Raw genomic sequence first — 19144 nt, forward strand, 5'->3', positions numbered from 1 at the left:
CATAAGATGTTGATTCAAATCATTCATATTTTCTATTATCAAGGAGATTTCATGTCCTTGATGTGAAATTTATAAAAAGTCAAAAATGCTTGATATTTAGCTTTTTAATTTATTTATTTTAAAGACCGTCAATACTACTGGGCAAGAAGGGATTAGACCACACAGCGAAGTCACTGACAGGTGGCTATCTCATTAACTCAGCTCTCAACTAACATAAGAAAAAGAGGATCATGGGGGACCAACAGGCACCGATTGGGGAAGTTTTCTATATAGAGGGAGCAAGTAGCTTCGTTCGTTCGTGTCTCCTTAGATCAAGATTAATGTATCTTGATCTTCGGAGTAGTTGCTACAACCGGCCGTGTCAGACTCGTTGCCCCGGGGTGCGAGATAGGACTCTTGTAGCGTGCCCCCATTTAAAACAATTGTACAATAACAGTTAACATTACATTTAATTGATAGTATGAAACTATTAAAATTACTCTCATGTTACGGGAAAAAATATTATATATATATATATATATATATTATGAATCAATTGATTTGGTCGATCCAGTTCGATGGCACAAACACGGCACTACTGGACAGAGATCCTAATAATTACAGAGCTTGGTCTTGTTGCTCTGTTCGCCAGCAGTTTGAGGATATGGAATCCCGCGGCACATTACTAACAAGCCAAGCTTATACAGAGCCTATAATAAGTAATGTTGTGCATGTACCAACCACCCGATCGATCAACAAAACTCAGAACTCATAATTGAATTGTAAAAAAAAAGAAAAATGAAGAAAGAAAAAAAAAAAAAAAAGAAGAAAAAAAAAAAAACACGAAATGGTAACACTCCCAGGACGTTTATGTTGATTCATGGCTATGTACGAATTAAACTCGCAACCCAAGTTCATGACATGAGATGCAGGGAAGATATCAATATCAATATCAACGTCCGGAGAAACGAAAGTTCAAAAAACTATCGGAATACGAAAATCGCCAATTCTGATCATACTACACAGCACCAAGGAAAATGTCACCGTAAGAACACAGCCTAGAGATGTCAGAATATTTGTCTTGAAGGCAATGCTTTACGAAGCTACAGGAGTAAGGTGTCAGAATCGGATATTTGCAGAGGAATGTATCATATTTATACAGCCAATACTTTCATGAATGCAATTGGCCTTGTCATTTGACAGATGGGTAAACATAGGAAGCTTGTTCAAACTAATTGCCAGCGACGTACGTTGTGCATGCGGATATCAATAGGTCCGTCGATTCTCTTCTTGGTATATGTCAATTCGGTTTAGCTGTGTGACTGAGGAGTAAGAAACAAAGGTGGGTAAACATGGATATAATATTCATGGTTTAAACATTATGATGGATTTGCAAACATCGGTCGGCAAAAAAAATGGCTTTCGGGTGGCGCAGGGGCGCTAGGTTTGTTTGTATTGATAGTCATGAGATCATTTTAAATGCGGCGGGTTAGGCGGGGATGGGGGGGGGGGGGGTATAGAGTGTAATGAGACGATATTAAATGGAGGGGGGTTGGGGGATCGAATTTCATGTTCATCAAACACCGAACGTCAAGCCACAAACAAAAACAAGGGCAAAACGAAACAAAACGAACAAACAAAAAAACATTAAAAAATTGGACAGGACTTCAATTAAAGAAATAAGAAATAAGAAAGACAGGTCATCGGAATAATCTGATTTATTTTTCAACTCATATGGATACGACGCCACTGTCCCTTTTTTATCAGTGAATCTGCAGCTCGTTATAATTCGGGGGGAGGGGTTTGGGGGGTTAAACCCCCCCTTTGGTATTTCTATGTGTGTAACCCCCCCCCCCCCACATAACCCTCCTAAACCCCCCCCCCTTTTTTTGTTTTTTGTTTTTTGTTTTTTTAATTATTTAAAAAAAAATTAAAACAAATTATTCCCATGGTAACCTAAAAAAGGTGACCTTACCCCCCATATGGAAACGTTTGCTTCTATTTGTCTCATAAAAGAAGTTGAACACAAACTGACTCCCAGACGGTGTTGAGTGCTCAGGGGTCACGGACCAGTGGCTTCACCAGGCAGGTAGTTCTATTATGTGAATGGGTAAATTAACTATTACAAAATGAGGAGACACATATTACATTTTACAATAGGGACACACATTGTTTTTATTGTGCAGAACATACTCTTTTATTGACTTACTTATTGCATGAAACTATAAAACCAAAATGCATTTTGTATTCTAACAATATAAGTACAACAAATAACAGGTGAATGAAATGCATAAACACTACAAACACCTGGGGAGGAAGCATTCATAAATTTGAATAATTAGTTGATAAACGACTCCGCCATGAAACAATAAAACCAAAATGTAATTTGCGTTCTGGCAATTGGAGTACAAAGAATGATAGCAGGTGAATGAAATGCTTCAACAACACAAACACCTGGGAAGGAAGCATCCATAAATTTGAATAATTTAGTTGATAAACGACTCCGCATGTGAACGTTTGTTGGAGCAGAAAGCAGTGGATTCTTAACAACACGAACCCATTTAACAGAATGTCGGAACGTAAATTAAATTTGGCGCGGTTGGAAAATGCATCTTTCTACCTTACGACTTTAATGGTACGATCCAGTAAATTAAAACAGTAAAATGGCTCTTATTAAATAAAACCCCAAACTTCAGTGATATCAGACAAAATATGTTATATCTTACTAATAATTAAAAAAGATGTATAAACATTGTGAAAGTGTAGCATTTTACGATAAAAGACACCGATTTAGCGAAGATGACGTCATTTATGCGCTTGCATCAGGGAATTCAAGGTCAAAAGGTCAATTCAGACCCTAATAAGTTATTGGTCAAGTCTTTTTGTTTCCTTTATTCCGACAAAATTATACAATCAATCAAAACAAGTTTAATACTAGAAGAGAGCTAATGATTAGTATTTTCATTAACCGCTTGCCCCAAAGTCGCTTGACCACAGTGAAACGAGTGAGAGCTTACGAGAGCGGCCAAAGTGTGATTGAAACTCGCTATTTGCTCTTCTCCAACGCAAAAAGGGACGACATTGTGCTGGATAAATGTATTTTTTCCGACAAAAGTACAGAAAATTTGCATATGGTCTTTTTATATTGTACTTAATGAAATGTTACCCGAGTGACTCCCGGGCGCCCCAATGCTGGAAAGAAACGCACATTTTAGGAAACTTCACTTTTTCATGGAAAAATGCTTATGTGTTCTATGCACGCAAGTCAGATTGAGCAGATGATACAACGTTTCCATATGCCCCCCCCTAACGGAGCAAAATGTCAAATTTTCAAATTTCGAGACCAAAAAAAAAGTGTCCTCCCTTCCCCCCCCCCCCCCCCCCCCCCCCCCCCCCCCCCCCCGCTTACTCAGCGGCTGGCTGGGCCGTTGCGAAATTTTCGGCCCGATTTATAAATGTAATCCCCCCCCCCTTGAAAAAATCCTGCGTACGCGCCTGCGGTGCGGTTTTCGAACCTGTCATCGGCGTAGTAACCACCATCATACATCTGAACCCGGACAAGAACCCGGCTTTCATATACTCAGATTTCCGCTGAAATCCATTTTCCGCGAGCGAGTTCATAGGCAAGGTCAAACAGCTCAGCGGATACATGTATATTTCCTTTAATTTCCTTTCACTAAATTTGATGTAAAGATCGAGCATCAGAAATGTCAGATGTATCAATACATATGTTTCATTAAATTCGTGCATAAGAAGTACTACTTTTTCTTCATTTATTGTTATCATTGCCATCATCATCTTCATTATCATTATCATCATAATCATTTTTATCATTAGAAGTAGCAGAAGCAGCAGTAGTAGTAGTAGTAGTAGTAGTACTGTAGTAGCAGTAGTAGTAGTAGTAGTAGTAGTAGTAGTAGTAGTATTAGTAGTACTATAGTAGTAGCAGTAGTATGAGTAGTAGAACATGTATAATAATAGTACAGTAATAGTAGTAGTATAGTAGTAGTAGTAGTAGTAGTAGTTGTAGTAGCAGTATTAGTATTATTAGTATTATTATTAGTAGTAGTAGTAGTAGTAGTAGTAGTAGTAGTAGTAGTAGTAGTAGTAGTAGTAGTAGAAGCAGTGCCGGATCCAGGGGGAGCCCGGGGGCCTGGGTCCCCTCCCCAGCCTGACCAAACAAAAAAAAGTTCATTGACTGGTTGTTATCGGACTGCCAAATATGGTAATGTTGACAATAAAGTACCGGGCCTGGTTGCAATTTCTCTTCTTTCCGGCATTACTCCAAAATCCGGTTCCCTGTAGAAAAGGGAAAATTCTCGAAGTTATAGGAGGGTATAACCTAATTTTTAAAAGAGTGTAGGCACAAATCCGTAGTACGAAGAACACTTTTCCGTTACCTGCCTGAGTGGTGGGTGGGGCGTTGAGTTTTTTGTTTGTTTAATTTGTCAAGTTCCTATAAATGAGGATGTGATATGAACTCGTTTCAGTCACTCGAGGAAAGTTAAGCCACATCGTTTCAAGTTTTAGAGCGTTCTTAAAAACCATTGCCTCACGACTGAAGTTACCGGAATCGGCATAAATCAGCAAAAAGACTTACAACAAAATGACTTGTAAGTATAATCATATCACCTTCTTCAAAGTGATCTTTATTCTGTAACCGATGCAGTTTGTTCCAGAGATGCGAACAACACTTTCAACAAAAAATGGATGCAATTTCAATAGCCTAGCTTGTGAACCTAGCTTGTAGTAGTACTTCTTCTCGGGCTTCTTCTACTAAGGAGGCGCGATAGCTCAGTCGGTAGAGCAGTGGTCTCGCAATCCGGTGACCCGGGTTCGAAACCAAGTCGTTGCGCTAGTGCCCTTTGGTAAGGCATTATTAATCCTCATTACAAGGTCCCTTCGGAGAGGACCTAAAGCCGCCGGCCGTCTGGTTGCTTACTTACAAGCATTTATGCTTTCTTAGTAGTCAGGTAAAATAACGACCACAAACCTCTTGAAATGTGCGAACATGACGATGACGTATTACGTAACCCGAACATGATTTATAGGGGGGGGCGAACTATAGCTTATTGAAATTGCCTAGAGGTGAGTTTCCGAAAAAGTTGCGATAGTGTTGAATAAATTTGGGCTCTTCGTTTTGAATTTCAATTATTGACACGATAATATTTTACGGTGTAAAAAGCATGGTAAATGTCACTATGAATATGACTGACAAAGAAAGCGGACAAAATATACAGTTCCTCAGGTAGACAAAGGAACATCCCTTCACTGCTATTATGTAAAAAGTGAATATGCATGTGACACCTGTTCTACACATTTTTACATAATAGCAGTGAAGGGATGTTCCTTTGTCTACCTGAGGAACTGTATATTTTGTCCGCTTTCTTTGTCAGTCATATTCATAGTGTGTGATCCGTCATTGGATTAAAATACAAATTTTATATTGACTTTATGACTATATGACTATATTTTCTTGTTACCAAACGGAGCCTCGTGGAAGATCACCACTATTGTGTAACGCATATGTTTTCTTACTCGAACTAGATGAAGATTTTTGTAACTTCCCCTAACCATTGCAAATGTATTGAAAAAGTTGAATAGACAATATTGAAAAGATATACGAAAGGTTTATCAGCTTTTCATAATTATTTTTTCCTAATTCATCAAATTATTGAAAAGGTTGCAAATTAATACCCAATTTATTATCCCTGTTAATAGACGATGATAAAAGTATTTTTGTCTGTTTAGCCACGGAGATTCCAATATCTGCAGAAGAAGAGCAGCACCTCGGCATGGTCAATGTGAGGATGGGGTCACAACTAGCGATGTACCCACCTTCACAGGGCCACTCGGTACAGCCTGGATACCTGCCACAGCAGAATGATGTACCATCTGGAGCCCCGCCCGCTTACTTACAACCAACCAATCACATCCAAGCTCAGCCACAACCACAAACTACAGTGGTTCGTGTAAGTAGAATAATCAAAATGAATGAGATTCTTTAAATAGATGAAGTTATAATCGACTTATTAAATGAATTTAAGAGGAATGAGAGGGAATGGAACATAATTCAACGTCTGATGAAGAACGAAGACAACATTATAAGAAAGGTAATGAAAAGAAAATCACAAATCAAAGAAAGACATCTAGAGATTATTCGAATAAGGGGTCGCTCAAAAGGAAGGAGCCATCCCACATTGTATCTGTACTGCTGTATGGTCATAATTGCTTTTTAAATATTTGTGACCTCATTGGTAGCAATAGGATCCATTTGACTCTTGATGTGTTTATTTTATTTATCAGACTGCTCCTCGATCCACGAATGCATTTTCGGGAGCGCCCAGACAGCAAGTCCCCGACTATTCCCTCATGGCTTGGATGGTCACTTTATGCTGTTGTCTACCCTTTGGTCTAGTGGCTGTCGTCATGGCATCAAGGGTAAGCATTTAAAATCAAAGTTAAAGGCCCGATTTCACAAAGGAGGTTTGTCGACAAACCTAGGTTTATATGCGTCATATGACGCGTTTCGACGCGTTTCAAAACGCGTCATGGTTTGAAACGCGTCCCATGATGCACATAAACCTAGGTTTGTCGACAAACCTCCTTTGTGAATTTTGGCCATAAAGTGTATTGAACTGAGACAGAACGAGACAGAAATAAGTTATAAGTTAATAAAAATATTAAACCTCAACCAAACAAAGGCAGAAATACAACACACCACTCTCGACGAGAAGTAACGTGATGATGTCGCTAACCAAAACAGGGCGATTACAATGTATGTTTGTATGACATTTTCTTCATTCCATCCTAAATCAATCTTTTGACATTACAGAGTTATCAAAAGATCAAGGGATAAAATAAAAAGACGTATATGTTAATTTATATCCAGCAAAATTAAAAACCTACATAACATAACGAAATCGTAATAACAAAAATTAAAATAATGTTCATGTGATAATTGGTGAAAATTAGCAGGTTTTAAATTATGACAGTTGAGAATTGCTCATGTAAATTTTTTGAAAGGTTTTGCAATCATGTTGATTATAACCTGATGAAGGAATACAAATCCAAAATCAGAATCGGAGTCTAAATAGGACATTATGATTGTTGGAAATTTGGCGATGCAATGTATTCTTCCAAGAATGTCTCCAGAATGACGTCACGAATTTTTGCCAGAAAACGACTTGTGTTACGGGACGAAATTGAGCGAAGCAAATTCGTCAGTTTTAGGATTATACTTTGGAAAGCTATGAATGTGATTTGTTGATGGTTTTCCCCTCACATCGCACCCCCCCCCCCCCTTGCAATGGTACCAAATTATTTCTCCAATTTTGATTAATTCTTAATCCTCCCGGCAGTAATTTTTCAATTTAAAGTGATGTCTGTCAAAGTTTGTCTATTTTTTCCCTATCTTCACAGGCCAAGGACAAACAAATGGCTGGCGATGACGATGGCGCTCGTTCCACCTCACAGCATGCGTTGGGCTGGGCAATAGCTGGAATAGTGTGCGGTATCGTCTTATCCACATTGTTGGGCATATATTATGCTTTAGTTCTAGGGGCATAACAATAATGTATCATTGAAGCTGTGAGAAAGATGAACTGTTGATGGTTTGGACCGGCGATTCGAACCATGGACCTACATGTCGGACAATAATGGTGTTAAATGCATAGACTTTCTACGGACATGTTTATCTTCTCGCGATAGAACGCGGTCATATTAACCAGGCATGTAGCTATATATACGGGAGCACGGGGGCGCGTGCCCATCCCGTCGATTTTAAAATGGCGAAAAACGAAAAATAACTAGAGAGAGAGAGAAATGGAGAGAGGAAATAAGACATGATAAGGAGATGAGAGGAGCCAATTCCACACACAATTGTCTTATCTGAGCTACCGTGCTACGCCTTTGTTCATAATTTCAAAAGAATCGGTCAGGAGTATTTTCAATTCTATTTTTTTTTGTCTATCAGTACTTTCATCAAGATATCATAGCTAAGTCGACTTGAATCAGATAATTTTCCTGTGACACGATGTGTAATGTTTGGTTTTAATCTACAATACATGTATTGTATGCAATATATTTCGAGAACAAGAAACTAGCAGAATAATACTTTCAACTTATTTATATATTTACCTGAACAATGAAATTTGAGCTGGTCTAACAATGATAACAACAATTGTATATCGACATTAATATGTTTCAATTATCAATATACAGGGATACACATTTGAATTTAGTGAACCAGATTTTCCAAAAAGAAAACATCAATCTATGTATTTTATATCCTTACTCTTTTACTGGAAGAGCAAAATGGAGTACGTACCTCCATACATTGTTCATTTCGATTCCGGCAAAGGTGTGTGAACACTCCTATAGCTTTTGCATAGGTCATTCCTTACATAATACTGTATATATTCTAAATATTTCATGTGTCATACTTTATAATGCTGGAAGTAGTTAGATCCAACGAAAAAATGAATTATCTCTTCGATTTGTCAATAGTTGTATTATATGTTTCTGTATATTAATATCAATTTGAATTGTTGTATACACTGTATATATTTTGTGTTTTTTTTTTACAATAAAGAGAATTTTAAAAATCAGGTCACGGTGGACATGAAGGTCTCTTGTTTAAGATCATCGCAGTCATTGATTTCAGTTTAGTTCGATAAAACCAAATTCTTTGGAATTTGATACCTTTTATACACGATGCACCAACAGAGGATGTACGAACAATGTGTCGAATTTTAGATACTGTATAGTGAGAACAGAGTATGAGAAATGGGAGACGTAGGGAAATAGGATAAATCAAATAGGAGATCTCGGGTTCAAAAAGTGAGGGGAAAAAAGAAAAAGAATAGAAAAGAGAACATAAGGAAGACTTAAAGAGATGAATAACGGAGCGTTGATGGAGGAGAAAAATCTCTCTCTTTCTCTCTATTCACATGATATTGCGTATTTCGATTGGGGAGGCCCGTGCCCCCGTGCCCCATGCCCCCCCCCCCCCCACCCCCCATGAACCTACAGCTACGACACTTAAAGTATGCCTAGAAGGATTTAGACTTTGTTGCTCCGTTTTCTCGAAATTTCCTCAAAATCCGCTTCCTTAGCATGTTGTTTGAGCGTCCCAAAACTCGGAAGCGAACAGATCCGGGTCGACAGAAAAACACATCCGCCTTTTGTTTTGTTACCATGATGTGACTATATTAACCTACTTTTGTTGATCATTCCAGCTTGGATCCAGCAAAAAGTGGAAAAGAGAATGAGAGAGAGGAAGAGAGAGAGAGAGAGAAAAAAAGAGAAAGGGAGAGAGAGAGAGGTACATATATATATATTATTTGTGTATGTGTTCGTGTGTGTGGGTGTGTGTGAGTGTGTGTGTGCGTGTGCGTGTGTATTCGAGCAATCTCGTAGACAACGCCCCAAGCCAGCTGACTTACCCGCCATGAGCCAGCACCCCACTCACCCCACCCCCCAGGCAACTGTGATGTCCGGCCAGACGACCGCACCCGACCAGGTGACTGTGATGTCCGGCCAGACGACCGCACCGGGCCAGCAGTTCGCCCGCGTCACCATCAGAACTGACCTCCCGCCCCCCATGAAACGAGAGCGTGGACGACTTGCTGCAGTGGCCTACACGCTACGCAAGGAACGTAACCTGTCCACAAGAATCCGTATCAACGGGACTAAAGTTTTCATTCAAACAAGGAAGCCAGCATCTGGGACAGGACCTCAACCTAAATGGACAAACTGGGAAGATAAGTAATCATTCATGTATCTTAATTGTGTTATGGACTTTAATTCAAAGTTGTTATTGGAAAAAAATAATGATTTAAATTAACACCCTTTTGTTTTGATGAACTGAATCTTAAAGAAAACATTGATCTACTGAACAGTAATGGACTGAATGATATACAATGTTGTTTTAGTTAAATGGAATGTGAGATTGTAAACTGTTTGAATTTTGATAGTTTTGCAAACGAAAAGATCTCTGATCTTAACGAATAGAAATGGAGTGAATTACTTTTTGGTAAGTTTGAATTTGAATGTGAAGATTATGAACTGTTTTGAATTTTAAAATTTTGACATATTTGCTAATGAAAATCATTTTATTACATTTACATTCATCATAAATTGTTTTGGAAAACATTGATAAATTGATCTAAGGAACAGAAATGGACTGAATGATGAATAATAATGTTTAATTCAATGTGAAGTTTGGGAACTGGTTGTGAATGTTTTTGTTAAGCCTGCAAATGACCGGCAAATGACAAGATTTCCCTTAACAAACAAAATGGACCGAGTGACCTATAAACTTTTGTTTTGTTAAAGTGAATGTGAAGTTTGTGAACTGATATGAGTTCATTATATTTAAATTTATCTGGATTTTTTTTTTTTTTTTTTTTTTTTTTTTTTTTTTTTTTTTTTTTTTTTTGTTGAAAACATTGGTTTAATGAACAAAAATTCATTCAAAAAGTTACTAAATGTCAAATATCTGGTTGAATTCAATATGAAGTGTGTGAACTGATATTTTGAATTTGATAAGTTTGCAAATGACAGGCATTTGACAAGATCAGATCTAACGAACAGAAATGTTCTGTGAGCTGTTTTGAATTTTGAATTTTGAATGTTGATATTTTTCGCAAATAAAGCAGTTATTATATTTACATTTCTCATGATTTGATTTAAACACGACAAATTCATAATATTATAGATCTATATAATATAAAATAAATGTTGTGCAAAGGATAAATTTACCGATTTACCCAAATTTGCACTTTTTCATTTATCCCAATATAGGTGTTCTATGCATGGTTCAAGTATTCAATGATGGTAATATCACCCCCCCCCCCCCCTCTCCCCTGCCCCCTTAACACACACTTCGAATTCTAGTTTCATGAAGCATGCACTACAGTAGCAAGCATGAATTTACGCTACCATCGGGTTTTTGGGGTCTAAACTGAGCAGTTTGTAATACGTACCGTTTAATTGGCTCAGAACCCATACAATCCACTGTGTTAATTGATGCTTATTGGTTTATTGACCTTTATAATGGTGTTTTAAAAGGGTTCTTTAATGCTTTGTTTAAAATGTTTTATTCATAATAATTGGTCATGGTTAATACATCATACGGTCCATATCGTGCTTGTTAGGAGTTCATCTATTTTAATTGTAACGCAAAATGTTCAATTCTTTGAACTACCCAATTTTCATTGATTTACTATGTTTGCATTTATCTTGTTTATCCTAATTTGAGCGTTTCTATGCCTGGTTCAAATATTCAGTGATTCCCCCCCCCCCCCCCCGGGCATTGGAGGTTGGGTAATGCATGGCAGGTTGGGTAATGTATGGCAGGAATGTTTTAGACGGCTGAGCCGGGTGTCTTCTCATGAGAGAAAGCTTAAACATAAAATAACCTTTTTTTCTGCCGTGCGCTTGGGATTGTGAACACTGGCTTTTCACTTTCACTGGAATGAAATTTTGGGAATGCTTTTCAAATTAGTAGATTGCTTTCTCTTATGACAGAGGCTTTTTGTTCGGCTGTCTAGGATTATTTGGGGTTTTCGCGTCCTACTTTTTAGTGTAATGATTGTTCTGTGGAATTAGCATCTCTGATGTCATGGACTTTCAAGCATGAATAAACACTATCATCGAGTGTTTGGGTTCGGAGCTGAGAGGTTAGTGTTATTGTCTGTTTACAGATCACGCTTCAAATAAGTTTTTGCGCTGACACTATTTTCTTGGCTCTGAACCCATATACCCTGTTCGTTTTCTGTTCAACATTCAGTATGCATGCTCTTAAGGTATTCTTATTCCTTTATTTATATTTCGTTAGTGAATTAATAAACGTAACCAAAATTCTGTTTTAATAGCCCTTCTTTTTAAAGATGATCTTTGGTCCTTAAAAATCCTCTTTGTCATTGTTTCCCCCCCCCCTTCTTTTATCCCGCGGTTTACGCTTCGTTGACTTTGTCATTCTCAGCTCTTTTATACCCCATCCTTTCTCACTCAAATGTCTTTTGAATACTGACTTACATTTCCTGTTTTCGCCTTATTCTAAATAATTTTGATATTGGAGCTTGTAACATTTTTGTTGTTGTTTTTTTTTGTTTTAGTACGGTGGCGTCTCGTGGCTTACCGGGCATAGTAATTTGATGAGGCAGCATGCTTTTGTTGTTGCTGTTTGTATATATATTTTTTTAAATATTTTTTCTTGCCCTCAGGATGCTTTGCTCACGGTCTGCCACGATGCGCAATCGCATGAGGTCTAAATAAATAAGTATTTAATAATGACGTTTTTTTCTTTTTTCTTTTATTTGTTTTTTTGTATATGTATTTTCTAAAAAATGAAAGTAATTTTCATTATTATTTCTTTTATATTCACTCTTTTGTTGCGTATAATTATAATTATGACTAGTCTACATTGAAAATCTATTTCGAACTTCTTTATCTATATCAGGGAGTTCAAGATAGTGTTGTTTTGCTTTGTAATGCTTTGTTACGATTTTGCGGATGTTTATCGTTTGTTCTCCAAGCCTGCGGAGATTTCTTGTAATATATTCATATCTGTTAAATGTTCGTCTTTTGTTTGTCTATGTTTACTTGTGTATTTGTTCTTGTCTATACTTAATTTCCATTTTTATATCACAATGTTGTCCATACAGACCGATTCTCTTTTTCTAACTAAATTTGAAACTTCCATTTTAGATACTGCGCATTATTGTATATTATACTACTATTTTGTTACGCAATCCTTTTGTGGTCAAACTCTAAATGGATACGTTACATAATAACTTAGCGTTTAATTCTCTTCGTGATGATCGATATGATGAGACTATCGCCAATTCTCTAACTGAGTACATTACTAACCATCAATTCAAAGACTTTATGTGTAATAATAATATTAATAAAGATACATTTTCTTTATTCCATTTAAATATTAGAAGTATTAATAAACATTTTGATGATTTTCAATTCCTCTTAGATAATTCGTCCCAATGTCTTCCCTCTATAATTGGGCTTACCGAGACTTGGTTAACCACAGATCCTAACCCACCATTTGCCCTACATGAACATGATTTTATCTTTAGTAGTAGGAAGGAAAAACTTGGAGGAGGTGTTGGTTTATATGTTTCAAAAAATTATTCTTACAATGTTTGTAATGATATTACTATAATGAACAATATCTTGGAATCCTTGTTTATTGAAATCTTATTGCCAGGTCGGAAGAATGTGATAATTGGTGTAGTTTATCGACCCCCAAGTAGTAATACTTTAGATTTTTTATCGTCCCTAACTGATATTTTGAATAATTCGGTAATGATTAATAAAGATTGCTTTATAATGGGTGACTTCAATATCAATTTATTAAAATATGATAGTGATAATTTATGTCATGATTTTTTGGAAATATTTTTATCAAATTCATTCTTCCCACTTATTTCTAAGCCCACTCGTGTAACTAATAATTCTGCTACATTGATTGATAATATCTTTAGTAATGTCATTCCACATCCTGATTCATACATTATACTTTCTGATATATCTGATCATTATCCCATTTTTACTCAGTTTACTCTTTCAAATTCAGTCCACGGTGGACGGCCTCGTCCATTAAGACGTCGAGCTTCCCCAGAGAATATAGCAAGACTTGGAGCCAGTTTAGAGCACGCAGATTGGTCAAGTGTTTATAACACTGATGATGTAAATAGTTCGTATAATAATTTTTTAGATATTCTGAATGAAGAGTTAGATACATGTATTCCCTTACAAAGAGATAAAGTAAATAATTATAAAATTACCCCTAGACTTCCCTGGATTTCGAAATCTCTTCTAAGGTGTATTAATAAAAAGAATAAGTTGTACTATAAGTATAAAGCAAATCTTACAGATAGAACTAAAAGTAAATATACTTCGTATAAGAATGCTTTGATTAGAATTTTGCGTTTTGAAAAGAAGAATTATTTCGTGAATCGCTTAGAGTTTTATAAACATGATATGGAGAATACTTGGAAAATTCTTAAACAGGCTATGAATTTGGTCCATAATAAAATGATATTATTAAAATAAAAAGGGATAATGAAGTGATCGATGATTCTGATATGATTGTAAATATTTTTAATAAACACTTTTCTTCGATTGGTGAGACGTTAGCACAAAATATACCAAAATCAAAAAAATCTTTCACAGATTTTTTAAATGCCCCAAATACAAATTCTATTTTCTTTGTTCCAGCTCATAGATTTGAAATAATAGATATTGTTTCTCATTTGAAAAACAAGAAAAGTTCTGGTGTTGATAATATTAATAACTTTATTTTAAAAGGGATAATACCTTTCATTGTAGATCCATTGGTTCATATCTTTAATTTGTCTTTCTTGAATGGAGAAGTACCTAATGTTATGAAAATTGCAAAAGTTATTCCACTATTTAAGAAGGGTGATAAGCAAGATGTAAATAATTATCGCCCGATATCTTTATTATCATCTCTTTCGAAGGTCTTAGAAAAACTTATACATAAAAGAACAGTTGCTTTTTTGAAAGTTCATAATATTTTTTGTGATTCCCAATTTGGATTTAGAGAGAAACATAGCACGAGTCATGCATTATTATCACTTGTTGAAAAGGTAGCTCATGCTCTCGACTCCTCTTATCATATGGTTGGAATACTCCTGGACTTCTCCAAGGCCTTCGACACGATCGACCACGATATTTTGCTTCATAAAATTTCTCATTATGGTATACGTGGGAAGGCCTTGGAGTGGTTCAGGAGTTACCTTTCCGATAGGAAACAGTTTGTATTTCTGGATGGTCACACTTCTGAATTACGAAATATTAATTGTGGGGTTCCTCAAGGTAGTTTGCTGGGCCCGCTTTTGTTTATTATTTATATTAATGATTTTTATAGATCATCAGATATGGCGTCTTTTATATCATTTGCTGATGATACAAATTTGTTCTTTTCACATACAAATCCAAATACTCTTGTTGAAATTGTAAATTTTGAATTAGAAAAAATTATTCAATGGATCCGAGCTAATAGGCTGTCTTTAAATTTACAAAAGACTAAATATATTCTTTTTAGTAATTCAATAGATTCTTTGCCAACTGATTTAGTTTTTGATGACACTCATTTGGAAAAGGTTACACATTCTAAATTTCTAGGTGTAATAATTGATAATAAGCTTTCATGGAAAGTTCATGTCGATAACATTTCTAAAAAAAAATCGAGAAATATTGGTATATTAAATAGACTTAAAACACAACTCCCATCTTCAGCATTATTAACATTATATTCATCCTTAACATTACCTTATCTGAATTATGGCTCACTCGCATGGGGTAACGCTCATCAGAACATTTTAGACAAACTTTTATTGTTACAGAAGAGAGCAGTTAGAATTATTTCCCAGGCAGATTTTCGTGCACACACTAATCCGTTGTTTTATGATAATAATATTTTGAAAGTAAAAGATTTGTATTTGCTTCAATTAGGTCAATTTATGTATAAAAATACTAATGATTTGCTGCCAAAAATTTTTAAGACTATGTTTTTAAAAAATCGCTCTTTTCATCAACATTCAACTAGACAATCGGAAGAGTACCATTTGCCATTACTTCGAACTTCCTTCGCTAAAAACACTTTTATCTATGATGGCCCAAATTTGTGGAATTCCTTTACTGATTCCTTGAAAAATGCCCCTTCATTATATACATTTAAGAAAAGATTAAAAATATTTTTGTTCTTAAAATATAAAGTAAATTAGTTTGATTTACCCCCCCCCCCCCTGACACCCACACACACACACTAATACTTACACATTATACACGATGCATCATTGTCTTGGTCATTTTGAGGAGAATACGCGCATACTTTCCCCTTATTTTCTCTTTAATAATTATATGCGCAGTTATCGATTTATACGGTCTTACTTTTTACTGATAATCTGATTTGTATTGACAATAGTACACGGAATGTAGAATAACTGATTTGTTATTTTGGAAATGTTACGTCCACGTCTGTGCTGTATATTCGTTTTTTTTTGTTTGTTATTGAATGTCTTTCTCTGTCTTACATTGTCTCTACTTGTTACTGTTCTGTCTTCGCGGGCTTGTCATTGTCTTTACTTTATTTTTTATTTTTTATTTTTATTTTAAAAACAAAGAGCAAACTTTTATAATAATATATTTGTGTTTTTTGTTCTGTATAAGCTAATTTGTGTAATGCTACTTTGTTATTTTGAGGGACCCATAATCTACAAGTATCCACTTTTTAATGGGTCCCTCCATTTCCATAGAAAATATCAATTTTTTTTGTATTATGTTATTCAAACTTTGTTTATATGCAGTTTAAGTATTTGTAAATGATATTATTCACATGTTATCTTGTTCAATTTTTTGTTTTGTTTTAATGAAATATTGTTCTGATTTCTGTGGAAATGAAAAATAAACTTGAATTGAATTGAATTGAATATGTGTGTGTGTGCGTGTGTGCGTAGGAAAACGCCAGCAACCGCGGACCACTCCATAGAAAACTACCTCAAACCGCAGAAGTACCTGCAATGGGGGACCGTCCAAGGTTGCGATACCGGTTCCGCCGTATCAAATTTACGACGTAGGGGGCGTTTGAATATTAGATGTCACAGCGTGTAGGCAACATCGACTGGATCAGTCCGATGTGTATCGCGAAATGTCACAGCGCCCCCTTTTGACTGCGCGGGAGAGGCGCTCGCTACCTGGATCATCCCATAGGAGGTACGTCCGCGGTTTGATGTAGTTTTCTATGGAGTGGTCCGCGGTTGCTGGTGATTACCTACGCACACATATTAAACTAAACTTGGTCCACGGTTGACAGCATTTCCCTGTAGTGGTGTGTGTGTGCGAAAGAGTGAGAGAGAGAGAGAGGTAGAGAGGGAGAGTGATGGGAGAAGGGTTGAGACTTGCATTATTACTACATGCAAGGGTGTTCTTAATTTAGATCCAAAGAATCATTGTTGATCGAAGGCGATGATCATGATGATGATTTTTTTTCAAAGAAAATTTATTCAGAATTAACAAAGCAAATTAACAAAAGTACACACTTCAAAATAATTAATGTGATGAAAATAAGCAGTACATGGTAATACAAAAAGTGTTATAACATGTTTCTATTCAATTGTACATCTCTTTATTTATCAAGAAAGTAAAAAAAAAAAAAATGTTTTTGGTTTTGAATAGATTATTCGCTCAAGTTCATAATTATATTTCAACTGTTTCTTAAATAATTCAAAAGATATTCTACTATGATTACATTTTGTAGAGAATATATTATGCGTATAAAGTAACAAAAGTCAAGTGTCAGAAATCTCGCCCCTCGGCCAAATATAAAAAGTGTGTTCCTGAAAAATAAAAATAAATTGATGGGTTACAAGACTAAGCCCAGAACAAGTGTGCGATTGATTTAACACTATTTAAACCACAAAAAACACTGATCAGAAATTAATATACGTATCAATTTCAAATATTTATTTACCCCAAGATTATTTTGAAATATTTTAAACTGAAAATAGCGTAGTTTTGTTGATAGTGCATATTTAAAGGGAATAACGTTCACTTCCAATCATAAATCATAATCGGTTCCAATCAAAATTCAGTTCCATTGATCATGATGGTGATTAAAAAGGGGTTACTTATTGGTCGGCAGTGGGGATGATTGTTGTCATGACTGTGTTTTAACGGAGCCCCTGTTGTTTTTCAGTAGAACTGTGGCAGGTGGAAGAAATCTAGATTCGGCAGGTTTGGTGCAGATCGCTCCTCGCGTGTCTTGAATTTGTTAACCTGGGAAAAAAGAAAAGAACTTTAATCGAAATAGCGGTATTGAATTTTGTTGAAGAATTCCCATGAAAGGACACAAGCATACAAAAGGAACTTGATGAGTAAATCTGAGATTGATAATTGTCAAATCTATTGCCAGTAAATGCAGAATAAAATTATATTACCAGTAGATTCTTAGGCCTTGAATAGAAATATAAACTTTCAACAGGAAGCATATTTATTAATAACAATGAATGATTAACATTTATCACAGTTTTCGCCTTCTTGACATAAAATGGTAATGTATCTTTTTAATTTATATAATATAAGCGTTTCGTGAAAACAAAAATCTCTAAACTGTTCTTGAAATTCTTATTAGAGTGATATAATGTCGATGCTAAAGCAGATGGAAACGTGGATGACGTCATACCTCTTTAGGACAGAAGCTTGGTACAGTAAACCACGCGTCTGGATCAGGAATCCCGATTGTCATGTTCAGAAGACCACCCGAACTGGTCATGGGAACTGCAAGGAGAAAGACAAAATTCGTAATCCATATCGATAGATCCCAAATAAATCGACAGCTAACGAAACCGACAATTTCGGTCTGGTGAATCCTCGGATTTTTTTTTCTCGAAAAAGATCGTAAGTTGAACTTAACTCTAAGATGGACTTAAAAATAATGGAAAGCCGTTAGCATCTATCAAAATATTTTGTAAAAGTTATTTTAAAAGGCATACGATGTTGATTCAAATCATTCACATTTTCTATTATCAAGGAGATTTCATGTCCTTGATGTGAAATTTATAAAAAGTCAAAAATGCTTGATTTTTAGCTTTTTAATTTATTTTATTTTAAAGACCGTCAATACTACTGGGCCAAAAGGGATTACACCACACAGCGAGGTCACTGACAGGTGGCTATCTCATTAACTCAGCTCTCAACTAACATAAGAAAAAGAGAATCATGGGGGACCAACAGGCACCGATTGGGGAAGTTTTCTATATAGAGGGAGCAAGTAGCTACAAGTAGGACAGTGGGGCTTTAAGGCTACATATGGCTCTCCATAATGTTTAAGTTCAATTTAGAGTTAAGTTCAACTGAGGATCTTTGTGAAACACTCCCCAGGACGTTTATGTCGGTATCATGGGTCGTTTACAAAGTGAACACTCTGATACCTTCACAGAAGGCCACCAACTGTAAGTGTCATGTTGAGAATAACAACAGAGCTAATCAGAAGATATGCATGGAAAAAGATAAATTCATAAATCAACATCTCAAGAGACCGACTGTTTACGGGGCCGAAAATTTCGGTCGGCGTTAACCGTCAGAAAAGTTATCAGAAGGCTGGTCTCGCGGTTGTCCG

The 19144-nt window shown here is 35.9% G+C and overlaps 1 protein-coding gene across 1 annotated transcript; it reads left to right on the top strand.

The window, feature by feature from the left end:
• Positions 1-4283: 4283 nt before the first annotated feature.
• On the top strand, positions 4284-8031 carry LOC589896 (proline rich transmembrane protein 1B). The gene is made up of 4 exons (XM_030986928.1): positions 4284-4592; positions 5731-5951; positions 6286-6420; positions 7402-8031. Exons 1-4 carry the CDS (start codon positions 4586-4588, stop codon positions 7546-7548), a joined length of 510 nt encoding a protein of 169 aa, XP_030842788.1. The 5' UTR covers positions 4284-4585; the 3' UTR covers positions 7549-8031.
• Positions 8032-19144: the final 11113 nt, after the last annotated feature.

This window comes from Strongylocentrotus purpuratus, unplaced genomic scaffold, assembly GCF_000002235.5.
Source record: "Strongylocentrotus purpuratus isolate Spur 01 unplaced genomic scaffold, Spur_5.0 spur5_scaffold_16, whole genome shotgun sequence".
Lineage (NCBI taxonomy): Eukaryota > Metazoa > Echinodermata > Echinoidea > Camarodonta > Strongylocentrotidae > Strongylocentrotus > Strongylocentrotus purpuratus.